We start from the raw sequence: 20194 nt of genomic DNA on the forward strand, positions 1-20194 counted from the left end.
GTGGCACAGGCAGTAATCCCGAGATTACTACATTTGCGGTCCTTTTTCTCAACTCCTTTCCTAGCTCCCTATATTCTCCTTTCAGGACCTCATCCCTTTTCCTACCTATGTCATTGGTACCTATATGTACCACGACCTCTGGCTCCTCACCCTCCCACTTCAGGATATCTTGGACATGATCAGAAATATCCCGGACCCTGGCACCAGGGAGGCAAACTACCATCCGGGTCTCTGGACTGCGTCCACAGAATCGCCTATCTGACCCCCTTACTATCGAGTCCCCTATCACAACTGCCCTCCTCTTCCTTGCCCTACCCTTCTGAGCTACAGGGCCAGACTCTGTGCCGGAGGCACGGCCACTGTCGCTTCCCCCGGGTAAGCTGTCCCCCCCAACAGTACTCAAACAGGAGTACCTATTGTCAAGGGGCACAGCCACCGGGGTACTCTCTATTACCTGACTCTTCCCCTTCCCCCTCCTAACCGTGACCCACTGGTCTGCCTCCCATGGCCCGTGAACAAGTGAAGGGAAGGAGCATCTTACTCCTCCTTTGGTAGAGACGTACCGTATCTCCATCCTTTCACCATAATTACTGTATATATCGCAAATTTAACTTACATTTCTTTTATAAATCCAAACATCCCCCTTTTTCCCTTAACTTATTTGACATTTCAAGATTCAAGATTGTTTAACATTGTCATTGGGTATATTTAAGGCAGCGGTTGACAGATTCTTGATTAGTCAGGGCATGAAGGGATACAGGGAGAAGGTTGGAGATTTGGGGGTGAGAGGAAAATTGTATCAGCCATGATGAAATGGCAGAGAAAATTCGATGGGCCAAATGGCCTAATCCTGCTCCTATATCTTATGGTCTTCAGTGCATAGGTGCAAAGGAGTACAAAATGATTGTTACTCCGATAGGCTGAAAAGTCTAATTTTGCTGCTACGTCTTGTGGCCTCAGCCTAAATAAAAGTTAACTCTGCTAAATGCCTTTCTAAAGCAAAATCTGGTGCTTGGTCAGAAAGATGCCTCAAAGTATATTATGTTTGTGAAACAGAAAATGCTGAATATAATTTCCTCATTCTTCGACATTTAATGTAAACTGCATTGGAAATTCTATGATTGATTAAGCTTGGCAAACACTGGAAGTAAAATAAAGCTTACAAAGCTCTTATTCACACATTGCCACACAGTGTATGAAATCACAGAGAGCAAGAAATTACAACTCATTCAAGTGTGGCATTCTAACCACAAAGTACTGTATTTGTGGGTATTTTCTGCTGAATGTGCAATTTACTTTCTGTAAAGTAGATTTTATTTATTTATTTATTGAGATACAGCGGGGAGGGGGCTTTTCCAGTCCTTAGAGCCGCTGCCTGGCAATCCCCTGATTTAATCCTAGCCTTGTCATGGGACTAATGAACCTACCAACCAGTACGCCCTGGAACTGTGAGAGGAAACCAGAGCACCTGCAGGAAACATAAGCTGTCTCGGTGAGAACTTGCAAAATCCTTACAGACAGTGACGGGTATTGAACCAGGTCACCTGTACTGTAAAGCCTTGTGCTAACCACTACGCTACTGAGCTGCCATATCTAGGAATTGTTCCCTTTATTTTACTTTGGTGAAGTTGGGTCTTCCTAATTGAGCGGATATAAATGCACGTGAAGGTTAATGTATCATTTCGGTATAAGTTTGTCATCCTTAAATGATACATTTCCCAGCTTGGAGAACAGCCTCAAACACCAGAGTGTTGTATTAACGGGTTACGTTTCAGCAGACAATTAGACATCATTGAATTTTTTACAGATTCCTAGTGAAAACTAGTCAGGAGGCCCGTTATTTCAGATAATTTTTGCAGCTATACTGCTGACTAAACTTAAATGACAGCAGTCTTTCCCTTTATCTCAACAATCAAGACCTTGAATCATTTATGGCCACTTCTTAAAATGTGATTGTGGGATATATTGCAATACCTGTTCGGCAATAAAGCATTCTGGCGACAGACTGCAAATGGTCTGAAATCTTTGTAGCATTATGACTTGTTTTTGTTTTTATTTCCAGACATCAGAAGTTTGGAGAGGAGGGGACTTCAATCAGGTCCAACTCCCGAGGATAAAAGACAGGAGCAGTTCATGACAACTTGATAGAGCTTTGACCAGTGGCCAATTGGCGTTTGGATTAATTAGTATGAGCAAATTAAAGGAAGGAAACGGCAAGTCTAGCGGCCGTCGTCTGAGTGGACATAGTCAGAGTGGTGATATTAAGGCTTTAGCTCTTCGGAGTTTTGAGAAGAGAGGCTTCACTCAGAGAAAGCAAGGCTCAAGGTCTTTCCCCTCTCTTCTTTACACCTGCTTAGCTAGGACAGCAGAGATGCCAGGCAGGATAGTGGAATGCTCCTCTTGTGGGATGTGGGAAGGCACGGAGACCTCCAGTGTCCCTGACGACTACAACTGGGAGAGGAGCATCCAGCTGTAGCTTCTAACAAACAGTGTTAAGGAGTTGGAGCTGGAACTGGATGAACTCCAGATCATTCGAGAGGCTGAGGAGGTGATAGATGTGATATATAGAGAGGTAGTTACACCCAAGGTGCAGGACACAGGAAACTGGGTGACAGTCAGTTAGGGGAAAGGGGTTAAGGAGCCAGTGCAGAGTAACCCTGTGGCCAGCCCCCTCAACAACATGTATGTCACTTTGGATACTGTTGAGGGGTTGACCTAAAAGAGGAAAGTCACAGTGGTTGGGTGTCTGACACTGAGTCTGCCTCTGTGACTCAGATCAGAAGTGGGGAAAAGAGGCTCGGTGTGGTGATAGGGGATTGTTAGTTTGGGGAGCAGACAGGAGGTTCTGTGGTGCAAGAATGAAATTCCCAGATGGTATCTGGCCTCCAGGGTGCCAGAGTCTGGGATAAATCAGATTGAGTCCTCAGCATTCTTAAGTGGGAGGGTGAACAACCAGAAGTCATGGTCCATGTAGGTACCAATGACATGAGTAGGGCTAGTGACAAGGTTCTGCATAGGGAGTTAGGTGCTAAGTTAAAGGGCAGGACCTCCAGGGTTGTGATCTCAAGATTGCTACCAGTGCTAGTGAAGCTAGAACTAGAAAGATTAGACAGTTTAAGGAGTTGCTGTAGGAGGTAGGACATGAGATTCTTGGGTTATAGGTCTCTTCCAGGAAATGTGGGACCCACACAGAAGGGATGGTTTGTATCTTAACTGGAGTGGGACTAATATCCTATCTGGAAGGTTTGTTAATGTTGCATGGTGGGGTTTAAACTCGAGTTGCAGGGGGATGGGAATCAGAGTGCCAGGACGGTTAGTGGCATGGTTGTGGAGGCAGATGCTGGTAAGACCTCAGATAAAGTTAGGAATCAGAAGGTTGAGCATGGTGAGACAAAATCAAAAAGGGTGCACCCAGGACTGAAGGTGTTTTATCTAAATGCGTGCAGTATATGGAATAAGGTAGATGAATGTGCAGCACAGTTGCAGATTGGCAGGTATGATGTTGTAGGCATCACAGAATCATGGCTGGAAGATTATAGCGGGAAGCGTAATGTCCAAGGATACACGTTGTATTGAAAGGACAGGCAGGAAAGCAGAGGGGGCGGAGTTGCTCTGTTGCTAAAAATGGAAATCAAAACATAGATATCGGAAGCTGCTGATACATTGTGGATAGAGCTAAGGAACTGCAAAGGTAAAAAGACCCTCTTGAGAGTTGTATACAGACCCCCCCAAACAGTAGCAAGGACGTTGCCTACAAATTACAACAGAGATAGAAAATGCATGGCAAAAGGACAATGTTACTATATGGGGGACTTCAATATCCAGGTAGATTGGGAAAATCTGGTTGATGCAGGATTCCAGGAAGGGGAATTTCTTGAGTGTCTACAAGATGGCTTTTCAGAGCAGCTCATGGTTGAGCCCACTGGAGGATTGGCTATTCTGGATTGGGTGTTGTGCAATGAACCAGAGCTGATTAGAACTTAAGGTAAAAGAACCCTTAGGAGCAAGTGATAGGAATATGATTGAATTCATCCTGAAATTTGAGAAGAAGCTAAAGTCAGATGTATCAGTATTACAGTGGAGTGAAGAAAATTACACAGACACGAGAGAGAAGTTGGCCAGAATTGATTGGAAAAGAACACTGGCAGGGATGACAACAGAGCAGCAACAGCTGGATTTTCTGGAAGCAATTCGGAAGGCACATGATATATACATTCCAAAGAGGAAGAAGTATTTGCAAGGGAAGATGACACAACCATGGCAAGAGAAGTCAAAGCCAACATAAAAGTCAGGGAGGGCATTTAATAGAGCAAAAATTAGTGGGAAGTTAGAGGATTAACAAGTTTTTAAAACCCAATAGAAGACAACTCTAAAAGTTATTAAGAAGGTAAAGATGGAATATGAAAGTAAGCTAGCAAATAATATTAAAGAGAATACTAAAAGTTTCTTCTGCACTCTGATTCCCAACACCCTGCAGTGGATATTGGACCACTGGAAAATGATGCTGGAAAGGTAGTAATGGGGAAAGAATGAAGTATTTTGCAAAAGTATGGTGGAAGTCCCAGTTGTCCAGGGGCATGATGTGTGTGAAGTTACCACAATTAGAAAAAAGGTTCTTGGGAAACTGAAAGTCTGAAGGCAGATAAGTCACCTGGACCAGATGGTGTACACATCTGAATTCTGAACAAGGTGGCTGAAGAGGTTGTGGAGGTATTAGTAGTGATATTTCAAGAATCACTAGATTCAGGAATGATTCCATATGACTAGAAAATTGCAAATGTCACTCCACTCTTCAAAAAGGGAGAGAGGCACCAGAAAAGAAACTATAGGCTCGTTAGCCTGACCTCAGTGGTTAGGAAGCTGTTGGAGTCGACTATCAAGGATGAAGTCTCAGGGCAGTTGGAGGCACACAGTAAAATAGGCCATAGTCAGCATGGTTTCCTCAAAGTAAAATCTTGCCTGATAAATCCGTTGGAATTCTTTGAAGTAGTAACCAGCAGAATAGACAAAGGAGAATCGGTTGATGTTGTGTACTTGGATTTTCAGAATGCCTTTGACAAGGTGCCACACATGAGGTTGCTTAACAAGCTATGAGCTATGAGATTCTAGCATGGATAAAGCAGTGGCTGATTGACAGGAGGCAAAGAGTGGGAATAATGGGAGCCTTTTTGACTGGCTGCCGCTGACTAGTGGTGTTCCACAGGAGTCTGTGTTGGGACCGATACTTTTTATTCTATATGACAATGATTTGGATGATGGAGTTGATTGATTTGGATGATAGAAACATAGAAACATAGAAAATAGGTGCAGGAGTAGGCCATTCGGACCTTCGAGCCTGCACCGCCATTTATTATGATCATGGCTGATCATCCAACTCAGAACCCCGCCCCAGCCTTCCCTCCATACCCCCTGACCCCTGTAGCCACAAGGGCCATATCTAACTCCCTCTTAAACATAGCCAATGAACTGGCCTCAACTGTTTCCTGTGGCAGAGAATTCCACAGATTCACCACTCTCTGTGTGAAGAAGTTTTTCCTAATCTCGGTCCTAAAAGGCTTCCCCTCTATCCTCAAACTGTGACCCCTCGTTCTGGACTTCCCCAACATCGGGAACAATCTTCCTGCATCTAGCCTGTCCAATCCCTTTAGGATCTTATACGTTTCAATCAGATTCCCCCCTCAATCTTCTAAATTCCAACGAGTACAAGCCCAGTTCATCCAGTCTTTCTTGTTTTGTTGCAAGGGTTGCAAGGGGGTTGCAGATGATATGAAGATCAATGGAGGAGTACGTAGATTTGAGAAAGCAGAGAGGCTACAGAAGGACTTAGGAGAAAGGGCAAAGAAGTGGCAGATGGAATACAGTGTTGGGAAGTGTACGGTCATGCACTTTGGTAGAAGAAATGAAAGGATTGACAATTGTCTAAATGGAGAGAAAACAGAACAAACTGAGGTGCAAGGGGACTTGGGAGTTCTTGTGCATAATTCCCTAAGGGTTAAATGACAGGTTGAGTCTATGGTGAGGAAGGCAAATGTGGTGCCAGCATTCATTTCAAGAGGAATAGAATATAAAAACAAGAATGTAATGTTGAAACTTTAAAAAGCACTGGTGAGGCCTCAATTGGAGTATTGTGAGTGGGTCTGGGCCCCTTATAATAACAATATTAAGTACTTTATTGATCCCGAGTGCGAAATTCTTTAATTACAACAGCATTTAAAAACACACATAACAGTGTGTAGACTTAACTAATAACAGAGTACAGAAAGGATGTGCTGAAACTGTAGAGGGGTTCAAAGGAGGTTCAAATGATTCCACCATTGAATGGCTTGTCATATAAAGAGTGTCTGTTGGCTCTGGGCCTGTATTCACTAGAATTCAGAAGAATAATGGGTGACCTCACTGAAACCTATTGAATGGTGAAAGGCCTTGATAGAGTGGAAGTTTCCCATGGTGGGAGAGTCTAAGACCAGAGGACACAGCCTCAGAATAGAGGGGCATCCTTTTAGAATGGAGATAAGGAGGAATTTCTTCAGGCGGAGGGTGGTGACTCTGTGGAATTATTTGCCACCGGCAGTTCTGATGACTCCAAACAGTGTAAGGACACGCAAGGCAACCACAATCACCAGGATTACCTTCTAATTGTGGATCTTTTCAGATTTCAGTAATATTTCAAAAGAGAAGCAAATTGGATCAAATGTTAGTGCAAGCCTGTAAGACCAGAGGAGCTGAATTAGGCCATTCAGCCCATCAAGTTTGTTCTGCCTTTTAATCATGGCTGATTTATTTTCCCTTTCAACCCCATTCTTCTGCCTTCTCCCCATAACATTTGATGCCCTTACTGATTAAGAATTTATCAACCTTCGGTTTAAATATACCCTATGACTTGGCTTCTACAGCTATTATGGCAATGAATTCTACAGATTTACTACCTTCTGTATAAAACATTCCTCCTCATCTCTGTTCTAAAGGCTTATCCTTCTATTCTGAAGCTGTACCCTCTAGACCTAGACTCTTGGAAATAATCATCTCCTCGTTCACTCTATCCAGACTTTTCAATATTTAGTAAGACATGGAAAAACCATAGAAACCATAAAAACTACAGCACAGAAACAGGCCTTTTGGCCCTTCTTGGCTGTGCCGAACCATTTTCTGCCTAGTCCCACTGACCTGCACACAGACCATATCCCTCCATACACCTCCCATCCATGTATCTGTCCAATTTATTCTTAAATGTTAAAAAAGAACCCGAAGTTACCATCTCGTCTGGCAGCTCATTCCATACTCCCACCACTCTCTGTGTGAAGAAGCCCCCACTAATGTTTCCTTTAAACTTTTCCCCCCTCACCCTTAACCCATGTCCTCTGGTTTTTTTCTCCCCTTGCCTCAGTGGAAAAAGCCTGCTTGCATTCACTCTATCTATACCCATCATAATTTTATATACCTCTATCAAATCTCCCCTCATTCTTCCAGGGAATAAAGTCCTAACCTATTCAACCTTTCTCTGTAACTGAGTTTCTCAAGTCCCAGCAACATCCTTGTAAACCTTCTCTGCACTCTTTCAACCTTATTTATATCCTTCCTGTAATTTGGTGACCAAAACTGAACACAATACTCCAGATTCGGTCTCACTAATGCCTTATACAACCTCATCATAACATTCCAGCTCTTATACTCAATACTTTGGTTAATAAAGGCCAATGTACCAAAAGCTCTCTTTACGACCCTATCTACCTGTGATGCCACTTTTAGGGAATTTTGTATCTGTATTCCCAGATCCCTCTGTTCCACTGCACTCAGTGTCTTACCAGTATACAGTGCCTTACCATTAACCCTGTATATTCTACCTTGGTTTGTCCTTCTAACGTGCAAAACCTCACACTTGTCTGTATTAAACTCCATCTGCCATTTTTCCAGCTGGTCCAAGTCCCTCTGCAGGCTCTGAAAACCTTCCTCACTGTCTACTACACCTCCAATCTTTGTATCATCAGCAAATTTGCTGATACAATTTACCACATTATCATCCAGATCATTGATATAGATGACAAATAACAATGGACCCACCACTGATCCCTGTGGCACACCATTAGTCACAGGCCTCCACTCTGAGAAGCAATTCTCTACTACCACTCTTTGGCTTCTTCCATTGAGCCAATGTCTAATCCAATTTACCACCTCTCCATGTGTACCTAGCGACTGAATTTTCCTAACTAACCTCCCATGCGGGACTTCCACCCCCATCCCATATACCTTGGCAAAAAGACACAAACTAAAAGTGCACTCTGGATCCCTCATGGTCTAACTGAATGACAGTTTGCTGGGGTGAATTATATGATGAACTTGTATTACGTTCTGACGATCTGTGTTGAAACCAAATAAAAGATGGCGACCAGAAGGTGTACAGGAGCGAGATATACCAACTACTGGAGTGGTGTCGCAGTAACAACCTTGCACTCAATGTCTGTGAGACCAAAGAGCTGACTGTGGACTTAAGAAAGGGTAAGATGAGGGAACACAGACCAGTCCTCAGAGGCATCAGACGTGGAGAGAGAGAGCTATTTCAAGTCCCTGGGTGTTAATATCTCTGTGGACCGAACCTGGTCCTAAGATGCCGATGCAGATATAAAGAAAGCAAGACAGCAGCTCTATTTCATTAGGAGTTTGAGGAGAACATTCAAACTGGCTGCATCACTGTCTCGTATGGGGGAGCTACCGCACAGGATTGAAGTGAGCTGCAGAGAGTTGTAAAATTAGTCAGCTCCATCATGGGTACTAGTCTCCGTGTTATCCACGACATCTTCAAGGAACAGTGCCTCAGAAAGGCAGCATCCATCACTAAGGACCCCCAGCACCCAGGATGTGCCCTCTACTCATCGCTACCATCAGGAAGGAGGTTCAGAAGCCTGAAGGCACACACACACAACAATTCAGGAACAGCTTCTTCCTCTCCATCATCTGATTTCTGAATAGATGTTGAACTCACGAGCATTACCTCACTACTTTTTTATTTTTATTTTTGCACTACTTATTTAACTCAACTTATTGTCATTTGCTGTTTTTTCTATATTATGGTGTCCAGTATTGCATGGTATTGCTGCCGCAAAGTTAACAAACTTCACGATATATGCCGGTGATATTAAACCTGTTTCTGATTCTATAAAGTTACACACCAGAGGTGAAAAGATTTCTCTTGAAGATTTAATTTGGAACACATTTTTTAGCCTTTTTATTTTAAGATAGAAAACCAAAGATGAAGCTGATGTTTACATGTTGATTGACACAGCTCACATCACTTTAACAAATTACATCGGAAACAGAGTAGGTGTTACAATGCCTTGTTGACCATGTTCAGACTTAACGCAGTTACTGAGACTTGAAGCAGAGTACAATATGTGCATCCAACAATTGCAAGGTCATTATTTTTCTACAAATACTAAAGTTTAATCAATAATTTGTCAGATCTATTCACTAAATATTGAAAAATACTTCTATCAATGTGAAAAGTCAATACTTGCAAACCTTCTTATGTAGCACAATACAGTTGTTTTGTCCTTGTGCTGAACACAGCAAAAATGAACGCTGAAATGACATTTGGTCCAAATATAGAGTTTCATGATCTATGTTAAAGAATTAGCAAAATGATTATCCTGTCCCCAACATTACAGCAGTGTCTATAGAGAGATGTTTATTTTACACTGTATTTTACATTTTACATCCATAAAATATTTGACAGTGTAATAGATTTCTAAATAGACAGCTCGGTCAGTATCCATGTGGCAATGCAATTGATGCCATTTGATTGGAACATGGTTCACAGGGAAACATTTCAGTTTGATTCCAATATAATTAACTACCAGTCGACCATCGCACTTTACTTGAAAAAAGTACATGGTAAACACTTTGAAAGAATTAACAAGCTTACAACATGATCAAATCAATCACATCAAAACACATCATTGCATTACTGCTGTGTGAGTTTATTGTGACCAAAATGTCACCACAGTTCTTCCAACTTCTCTTCCTTGTAAATCAAAAAAGGTTTGCCAAATATTCTCATTAATATAGTGCCCCTGTTTAAATGGAGTTACGTTACTTCCACCAGTGTCACAATCACCAGGCTTATACTATAGTTAGACTGATTTATGCTACTCTTACAACCATTAACACTGAAAGAGGAATTAAAAAAAATAAAGATATAACAGCTTTTTTTTAAAAAATAAAACCATCAGTTTAGCTGATTCTAAATGCACTTAACAGTACAGAAACGTCTCTCATGGAGGTAATGCACAGTAGCCACACTAGGGACAAAACGTGTTGCTTTGGAGAGGGTCTGCTTTTCTTCACAAGCCGAGATAACAGCTCTCGCATGCTTATTCTTGTGTGATGGGTTCACTGGATCTTGGAACGAGGGGCACTGGAGGCCTTGGATAGTATCCAGCGGATCTCGGCTTACCTGGACAAAACCTGGGAAACTTGTGATCAAGTGACAAATCTGCAAGGAAACAAAGGAGTTCATTGGCGCAGTTGGATAACTTATGCCAAGCAGACTTAGTTTTTGCAGTTAGAGACAGAAAGTGAGAACAGCAACAGTATATTTCCAAGTCACACAGAGCCAAAAGTTAAAACTTGAAATATTATACTTACATTTTAAGTACCTCTGCTTGTTAATGCAAATATTTAATCACATATATGTCACCATATATGAGATTCTTTTACTTGTGGGCATACTCAATAAATCCAAAAACAATAATAGAATCAATGAAAGACCCAATGTGCAAAAGACAACAAACTGAGCAAATAAAAAGAAATAATAATCATAAATAAAGAAGCAATAAATATCGAGAACACACGATGAAGTGTCCTTGAAAGTACGTCCATAGTTGTGGGAACATCCTAGTAATGGGGCAAGTGAAATTGGGTGAAGTTACCCGCTTTGGTTCAAGAGCCTGATGGTTGACGGTTAGTAACTATTCCTGAACCTTGTGGTGTGAGTCCTGAGGCTTCTGTGTCTTCTACCAGATGGCAGCAGTGAGAAGAGAGCATGGCTTGGGTGGTGGGGGTCCCTGATGGTTGATGCTTTCTTGTGACAATGCTTGTTGCAGGAAGATCAGCCAATTATGTAGCAACAACTCAATGCATAAAAGCATGCAGACATGGTCAAGAGGTTCATTTGTTGTTCAGACCAAACATCAGAATTGGGAAGAAATGTGATTTAAGTGACTTTGACTATGGGATGATTGTTAGTGCCAGACGGGGCAGTTTGAGTATCTCAGAAGCTGCTGATCTCCTGGGATTTTCACACACAACAGTCTCTAGCATTTACTGGGAATGGTATGAAAAACAAACAGAAACTCCAGTAATTGGCAGTTCTGTGGGTGAAAACGCCTTATTACTGAGAGAGGTCTGAGGAGAATGACCAGACTGGTTCAAGCTGACAGGACGGTGACAGTAACCCTCCACACATTACAACAGTGATGTGAAGAAGAGCACCTCTGAAAGCACAACACTTTGAACATTGAAGTGGTTGGGCTACAGCAACAGAAGACCACACTGGGTTCCAATCTTGTACCGAATAAAGTGGCCACTGAGTATATATGTACTTCAATAATAAATTTACTTTGAATATAGTGGTGCTAAAAGGTTTGTGAACCCTGTCGGATTTTCTCTATTTCTGCATAAATATGACCTAAAATGTGATCAGATCTTCATGCAAGTCCTAACACTAGATTAAGAGAACCCAATTAAATAAATAATGCAAAAAAACATTATGCTTGTTCATTTATTTATTGAGAAAAATGACCCAATATTACATGTATTTGTTGGAAAACGTATGTGAACCTTTGCTTTCTGTAACTGGTGCGACCCCCTTGTACTGCAGTAACTTCAACCAAAGGTTTCCGGTAATTGTTGATCAGTCGTGCACATTGGCTTCGAGGAATTTAAGGCCATTCCTCTTTATAAAACTGCTTTAACTCTGGGATGTTGGTGGGCTTCTTTGCATGAACTACTTGCTTTAGGTCCTTCCACACCATTTCTATAGGATTAAGGTCAGGACTTTGACTCAGCCATTCTAATACACAAATTTTCTTTTTATACCATTCCGTTGTTGGCTTATTCTTCTCTTTCAAATCATTGTCTTGTTGCATTATCCAACTTCTAGTAAGCTTCAGGTGATGAATAGCTACCCTGGCATTCTCCTGCAAAATGTCTTGATACAATTTTGAATTCATTGTTCCTTCAACGATTGCAAGCTATGCAGGCTGTGAGGCAGCAAAACAGCCCAAATCATGATGCTTCTTCCACCATGCTTCACAGTTGGCATGAGGCTTTGGTGTTGGAGTGCAGTGTCCTTTTTCATCCAAACATAGCAGGGTGCATTTCTGCCAGAATGTTCAACTTTTGTCTTATCTGTCCATAGAACATTGTCCAGAAGTGTCGTAGAACATCCAGGTGGTCCTTTGCAAACTTGAGACATGCAGCAATATTTTGTTTTGGAGAGCAGTGGTTTCCTCCGTGATGTCCTTCTATGCACACCATTATTGTTCAGTGTTCTTCTTTTAGTGAGCACATGAACAGAAACTTTAACAAGTTCTAGAGATTTCTGCAGGTCTTTTGCTGTTACCTTTGGGTTCTTTTTCACCTCCTTCAGCATTGCAAGTTGTGCTCTTAGTATGATCTTTGCAGGATGCCCACTCTTAAGGAGAGCAGCAACAGTACTGAGTTTCCTCCGTTTGTAGGCAATTTCTCTTACTGTGGACTGATGAACACTCAGGTCTTTAAGAATGCTTTTGTAACCTTTTACAGCTTCATGCATCTCTACAATTCTTTTCCTAAGGTCCTCTGAAAGTTGTTTTGATCGCGACACGGTGCACATAAACAGATTTTTATTGAGAAGTGCAGGCTCTGTCGGTAACCTGACTTTGTGTCCTTTTTATAGGGCAGGGCACCTCTACAACCCACACCTCCACTCTTATCTCATTGGTTGGAACACTTGACTCCAAATAGCTTTTGTAGAAGGCATTACCCCAAAGGTTGACATACCTTTTCCAACAAATACATGTATTATTGGATAATTTTTCTTATAAATAAATGAACAAGTATAATGTTTTTGTGTTATTTATTTAATTGGGTTCTTTTTAACTAGTTTTAGGACATACATGAAGATTTGATCATATTTTAGTTCATATTTATGCAGAAATAGAAACAATTCTACAGGGTGGACAAACTTTCTAGCACCGCTGTAGATCTTGAGAGGAAATACTCTGGAAGACACGCAGCATTATTGAAGGGGTAAATAGTTTACGGACGGACCTGAAAGATGTTTTACATTTAACAGCTTCTTAAGAAGGTACAGGGACAATGAAAAGTAGGAGAGGATAAGGGGAAGAGTTGAATTTTTGATTGGTTTGTAATAGTATCCATTGATAATCCTTTTCATTGTGTGACAGGATTTCTTTTTTGTTTGGCATAGAATTAAAGCAAAAATATGCTCAAAAGCTAAACTCTAAAATTAAAGCAACTGCCTTGAATTATGTAGATAAGTGACTACTCTTAGAAGTTTGATGGAGTTCAGATACATTGCTTTTGAAGTAGAACTTGTGGGATTCAGATATGAGATCATTTGAACTTTGTCATGCATAATAAGTGTAATCTTTTCAACTTTCCACTTAAGTATGACATAGCCAACCTTTCTCATCCTGTTCAGATTTGACAGTTTCAGTTCAGACTGAAATCAGGGGGCTGAAATTGTTGGAGCTGTGTCAAGATATTTCTTTCAAATGTTTGCTTTATTCCAGTATTCTTTCTGAAACATTTGAAATGAAGATGTCAGAGTTGGGCGCAGCAAGTATTTAGAATGGGCTGTGATACTTTAAATTCTTTGCAAGGATATTGGTAAAATCCTAGTAAATTGACGGGTCAAGATTTGTATTGAAGTAATAAATGCAAGAGGTCCTGCTGATGCTGGAAATCCAGAACAAAATGTTGGGGGGCCTCAGCAGGTCAGGCATTTCTATGGATGGGAATAAACAGTCGAGATTTCGGGCCAAGACCCTTTCTCAGAATGAGGATGAAGGGCCTGATGAAGGGTCACAGCCCAAAACATCGACTGTATATTCCTCTCCATAGAAGCTGCCTGACCTGCTGAGCATTTTGTGTGTGTTCTTTGGTACTTATGTTCTCAGTGCGTGGCAACTTTGCACTCAGTTTGTGAAGGTGAAATTTGAAAAAGAAATTGGCAAGGGTCGCTTCCTGCGCGATTCCCTTGTCCATTCATCCCCTCCATTCCTCTCCACTGATCTCCCTCCTGGCACTTATCCTTGTAAGCAGAACAAGTGCTACACATGCCCTTACACTTCCTCCCTTATCACCATTCAGGGCCCCAGACAGTCCTTCCAGGTGAGGCGACACTTCACCTGTGAGTCGGCTGGGGTGATATACTGTGTCCGGTGCTCCTGATGTGGCCTTCTATATATTGGCGAGACCCGACGCAGTCGTTTTGCTGAACACCTACGCTCTGTCTGCCAGAGAAAGCAGGATCTCCCAGTGGCCACACATTTTAATTCCACATCCCATTCCCATTCTGATATGTCTATCCATGGCCTCCTCTACTGTCAAGATGAAGCCACACTCAGGTTGGAAGAACAACACGTTATATTCCGTCTGGGTAGCCTCCAACCTGATGGTATGAACATTGACTTCTCTAACTTCCGCTAATGCTCCACCTCCCCCTCGTACCCCATCCGTTATTTATATACACACATTCTTTCTCTCACTCTCCTTTTTCTCCCTCTGTCCCTCTCACTATACCCCTTGCCCATCCTCTGGGCTTTCCCCCCCCCCCTTTTCCTTCTCACTGGGCCTCCTGTCCCATGATCCTCTCATATCCCCTTTTGCCTATCACCTGTCCAGCTCTTGGCTCCATCCCTCCCCCTCCTGTCTTCTCCTATCATTTTGGATCTCCCCCTCCCCCTCCCACTTTCAAATCTCTTACTAACTCTTCCTTCAGTTAGTCCTGACGAAGGGTCTCGGCCCGAAACGTCAACTGTACCTCTTCCTAGAGATGCTGCCTGGCCTGCTGCGTTCACCAGCAACTTTGATGTGTGTTGCTTGGCAAGGGGTTTTCTTGAGCGTTCCCGATAGCAGAGTGCAGTCGCTTAACAAGTTTACAATATACTGATAAAGTTATTCAATCAATAAAATCAAATCAAATCAAATTTAATTTTCATTCAAACCATTCATGGATACAGCCGAACTAGATAGCAATAACCAGAAGACATCAGCCATTCTCTTTAATAGGTTGTTATTAAATTTTAGATGTTATTTGTGTGTTGTTTGATTCCTAAACCTTTGAGATATCCTGTCTTAAATTGTACCCCTGTTTTGGGAATTATTTAATATTATTATAATTTTTTTGTATTTGCACAGCTTTTCTCCTTTTACACATTGGTTGCTTGCCAGTCTTTGTTTGTGTGGAGTTGTTCATTGATCCTGTTGTATTTCTTTGAATGCCCTTGGATGAAGTCCAAGCTTCGTGAGGTTAAATAATTATGTTATAGCGTGCATCCATTGTTGTAATAGAAAGCTGGATTTATTGTTAGGCCTGTGGACAATCACTTTACTCTGGAATCAGGACCCAGCTCTCCCCACCATTGAGCACATCTACATGGAGTGCTGAAGCAGGAAAGCAGCATCTATCATCAGGTTTCCCACCACCCACGCTCTCTTCTCACTGCTGCCATCAGGAAGAAGGTACAAGAGCCTCAGGACCCACACCACCATGTTCAGGAACAGTTGTTACCCCTCAACCATAAGGTCTTGAACCAGAGGGGATAACTTCACTCACCCTGTCACTGAACTGTTCTCACAACCTGTTCTCTCACTTTATCGATATTTATTGTTTATTTATTTTTTTTTGTATTTGTAGTTTGTTGTCTTTTGCACATTGGTTGTTTGTCCATCCTGATGGGTGCAGTTTTTCATTGATTCCATTGTGATTCTTGGATTTACTGTGATTGCCCACAAAAACAAATCTCATGGTTGTTTAAGGTTCTTTGATAGTACATTTACTTTGAACTGTGATTTTTTTAGTATGTTACTTAATTAAGTCTTCCTGCTGCCACCATTCTGTTATCAAAATGTAGTTTTACTGGTAATATCATCAACTGAGAATGTGAAAGGTGTATTAAATTCCTGCTCAGGTATATCAGATTTGTCTGGTCTCCTGGTGTGCACCACTTTAAAATAAATCCCCTGTTATTTCAAACACTAAATCTGTGTGATATTTCTGTATCTCATCCCTGATGATAGAAACACTACCATCAAGGAAGAGATACAGGAGCCTGAAGACACACACTCAACATTTTCAACGTTTTAGGACCAGCTTTTGCTATCCGCCATCAAATTTCTGAATGGTCCATGAACCCATGAACACTACATCAATATTTCTGCTCTACATATATACTGTATACAGTATATACTACTTAACATTTTCTATGTATTTCGTACTGTAATTCATAGTATATTTTAGGTACTGCTGCAATGAATTTCAGTGATAATAAACCTGATTCTGATTTGAAATTGGAAGTTTGGCTCCATTTTTGCCAACGTGCTCTAGACTATTGTGTTAAATTGAAACCAGCTGAAATGGTCTTGCTGTACTGAGTTAAGCTGCCTTACCATACATAACTGTGTAATTGTTATATCCTTGTGATTATCTTGTTAACGATTAGATTGCTTCTGATCTGTGGATTACTTAAGGCACAGATACAAAGGTAGATATAACTCCAATATAAAATTCAGATGTTAATACCCAAGAACTGGTAAAATGTCAACTAAAAACAGAAAAAGGATACACCCGGCAGGTCTGGCCGTATTTGTGTGCAGGGAAACACAGGTAACATTTTAGGAGGAAAAATCTTCCTCAGAACACTTTTAGGATCTGCAGTTGCTTTTCATTCTCGTTTACTGGTAAGATTCAAAATCTGGCCTAGTTCCAGAAATAAAGTACTAATAAAAATACAACTGAAAAGGAGATCAGAGGTAAAGAGTACTCTTTAAGGCAAGTAATTAAGTTAAAACCCTTCATATTATTTCGGATTGCAGGAACTGTCTTAACATGGTTTTTAGTACAGGAGCAAAATCCTTAAGTATATCGAAGAACACAAATGCAAATATGAATTTTCAAAGTCAAAGGAAATTTATTATCGAAGTAGCATACACCAGATGTTACTATACACTTCTCTGAGATTCAATTTCTTGTAGGCATATATAGGAAAATAAAGAAGTACAGTAGAATTTATGAAAAACTACGCACAAAGACTTACAGACAACCAGTGTGCGAAAGAAGACAAATCATGCAAACAAACAAATAAATAAATAAATACAGGGTTCCTTAAAGTTGTCATAGCTGGGAGTATTAATGGGGACAAGCTCCCACTACCTACTAAATGCTCCCAATGGTGTGCATCTCAAATAGCCTCTGACAACCAACTCCAGCTTCTAGCCTTCTCATGTGTCGTAGCTACTAAGCCCAGTGGAACTGTTTCTACTGACAGAAGAAGGGGCAAAGATGGGTTACTGGGACCTTAAAACCAGTCACTTTGGGCAGATGGAGCTCGTCAGCCATAGTTGGCAGCTCATTGGGGAGAAGGAAAACTCTGATCTCAAACCTCCGCTGCCTTGCAGCTATACTCACTCATGAGGGAGGCTTCCGGAGTAAACCCTGGGGAAAAATATGGAGCTGGCGTCCTTCTTTGAGTTCAATGCTGATTGGCAACTCCAGCAACGCTGCTGGTCCTAAACTGTATCAGTCTCTGCCATTCCTTTGGATTCATCAGCTACATTGAGAGGGGGAGCCTGCTGTCTGGGCAACAGCTTGTTCTCCGTATCCTACTGCCCTGGTTTGTGTATCATGTAGACAGCTGGAACATAACATCCATTGTCAATCCTGGCCAACAGAGGGTTTCAGTAAGTAAATACTGAGAAGATGAGTTGTAGAGTCCTTGAAAATGAGTCTGTAGTTTGTGGAATCAGTTTAGAGCTGTGGCAAATGAAGTTATCCACACTGGTTCAGGAGTCTGATGTTTGAAGGGTAATAACTGTTCCCAAACCTGGTGGTGTCTGACTTAAGTCTTATACACCTCCTGCCCGATGGTAGCAGTGAGAAGGGAGCATGGCCTGGATGGTGGGACTCCTTGATGATGGATGCTGCTGTAACCCATCCATTTCAAGGTTCAACGTGTTGTGCATTCAGTGATGCTCTTCTGCACACCACTGTTGTAACGCACGCTTATGTGGGTTACTGTCAGCTTAAACCAGTCTGGCCATCCTCCACTGACCTCTCTCATTAACAACGCAAACACAAGGAAATCTGCAGATGCTGGAATTTCAAGCAACACACATAAAAATTGCTGGTGAACACAGCAGGCCAGGCAGCATCTATAGGAAGAGGTACAGTCGACGTTTCGGGCCAAGACCCGAAACATTGACGGTACCTCTTCCTATAGATGCTGCCTGGCCTGCTGTGTTCACCAGCAATTTTTATGTGTGTCTCTCATTAACAAGGTATTTTCATGCACAGAACTTCCACTTGCTGGATGGTTTCTGTTTCTCACACCATTCTCTGTGAACTCTGGAGACCGTGGTGTGGAAAAGTCCCAGGAGATCAGCAGTTTCTGAGACACTCCAAACCATTCTGTCTAGCAATGACAATCATTCCACAATCAAAGTCACTTAGATCACTGCACCTCTTGACCATGCCTGCATATTTTTATGCATTGATTTGCTGCCACATGATTGGCTCATTGGATATTTGTATTAATGAGCAGGTGTGCAGGTGTACAAGATGTCACTTCAAAATCTTCAGAAATGGAAAAAAAATTAGATAAACAAATTTGTCCAGTTTTAATAAAACCAAGTCTAGATGAAAGGTCTAATCTGAAATATCAAATGCCCACTTCTATCTGCAGAGCTGCCTGAACCGTTGATTCCCTCCTGCAGCTGTTTTTATTTACCAAAATGTTAACAGTTACAATCTCCACAGACGCTGCCTGACCTGCTGAGTATTCCAGCATTTTCCATTTCTAGAGCCACTGACTTTTAAAAGTTCAATAAACAAAAAGCAATGCATTAAGATAACATAAAATATGCACAATTCTATTAGCTGTAAAATATGAAATATGGACAATTCAATCAGTACCGCATTACTGTGTAAAACTCTGAGGTACATATATATATCTAGGGTGCCTAAGACTTTTGCACAGTACTGTAGTAATTTTATGTATTGCATTGTACTGCTGGTGCAAATAAAAAACAAACTTCAAGGCATATGTGAGTGATGATAAACCTGATTCTGATATGGACTACTGTGGACTGAGGGGAAAGGGGCAGGGAGAAGGAAATCATGGTTGGGAAAAGGGTGAGGGATTGGAGAGGGAGTGGAAAGCACCAGAGGGACATTCTGTAATGATCAGTAGACCAATTGTTTGGAATCAAATGACTTGCCTGGTGTCTCAAGGCTGGGTGTGTCTGTACCTGTCCCTGGCACTCCTTCTCTGCCACCTGTCCCACAACCCTCCCATGAAGCTCCACCCATGCCATTCCCAACATCCTTTGCTCCTGCCAGATATACAAACTCGCTCTCCGCTCCACATTGACAAGTGCAGTACTGTGCAGATATAAAGAAATGATAGTATCTCATTAACACAAGAGATTCTGCAGATGCTGGAAATCCAGAGTAACACATACAAAATACTGGAGGAGCTTAGCAGGCCAGGCAGCATCCATGGAGAGGAGCAAGTGACCGATGTTTTGGGCCAAGACACTTCATCAGCAGTCTTGTTGAAGGGTCTTGGCCCAAAACGCCAACTGTTAATTCCTCTCCATAGACGCTACCTGACCTGCTGAGACCCCCCAGCATTTTGTGAGTGTTGCTCTGCATTTCATTGTATGGTCTCAGTTTCGAACATACAGATGCTATTTGTTTAACAGAAATTTACTGCAGTACCATCCACACTGTACGAGCCATGCATTTTAGTTTTGTCATTGCTTGTTATAAGTAATAGCTGTGGATGCTGAAAGCAGGAAGGTAGTCAAAGATTTATTATATTAAGAACTGCAGGAAATCCTGCTTTTATCTTTTCCATTCATCTCATAATTTGTTAAAATTAACTTTACCTTGTAAATGCCATGATGCATCATA

The 20194-nt window shown here is 41.6% G+C and overlaps 1 protein-coding gene across 1 annotated transcript in view; it reads right to left on the reverse strand.

Moving 5' to 3' along the window:
- Positions 1–9167: 9167 nt before the first annotated feature.
- nt5dc1 (5'-nucleotidase domain containing 1) overlaps positions 9168–20194 on the reverse strand; it is a 665771-nt gene continuing 654744 nt past the window's right edge. Inside the window, exon 12 of the mRNA XM_063033647.1 lies at positions 9168–10486. Coding sequence (XP_062889717.1) covers positions 10365–10486 — 122 coding nt within the window. The 3' untranslated portion in view covers positions 9168–10364. The remainder of the gene's footprint in view (positions 10487–20194) is intronic.

This window comes from Mobula hypostoma, chromosome 2, assembly GCF_963921235.1.
Source record: "Mobula hypostoma chromosome 2, sMobHyp1.1, whole genome shotgun sequence".
In the NCBI taxonomy this organism is placed as follows: Eukaryota; Metazoa; Chordata; class Chondrichthyes; order Myliobatiformes; family Myliobatidae; genus Mobula; species Mobula hypostoma.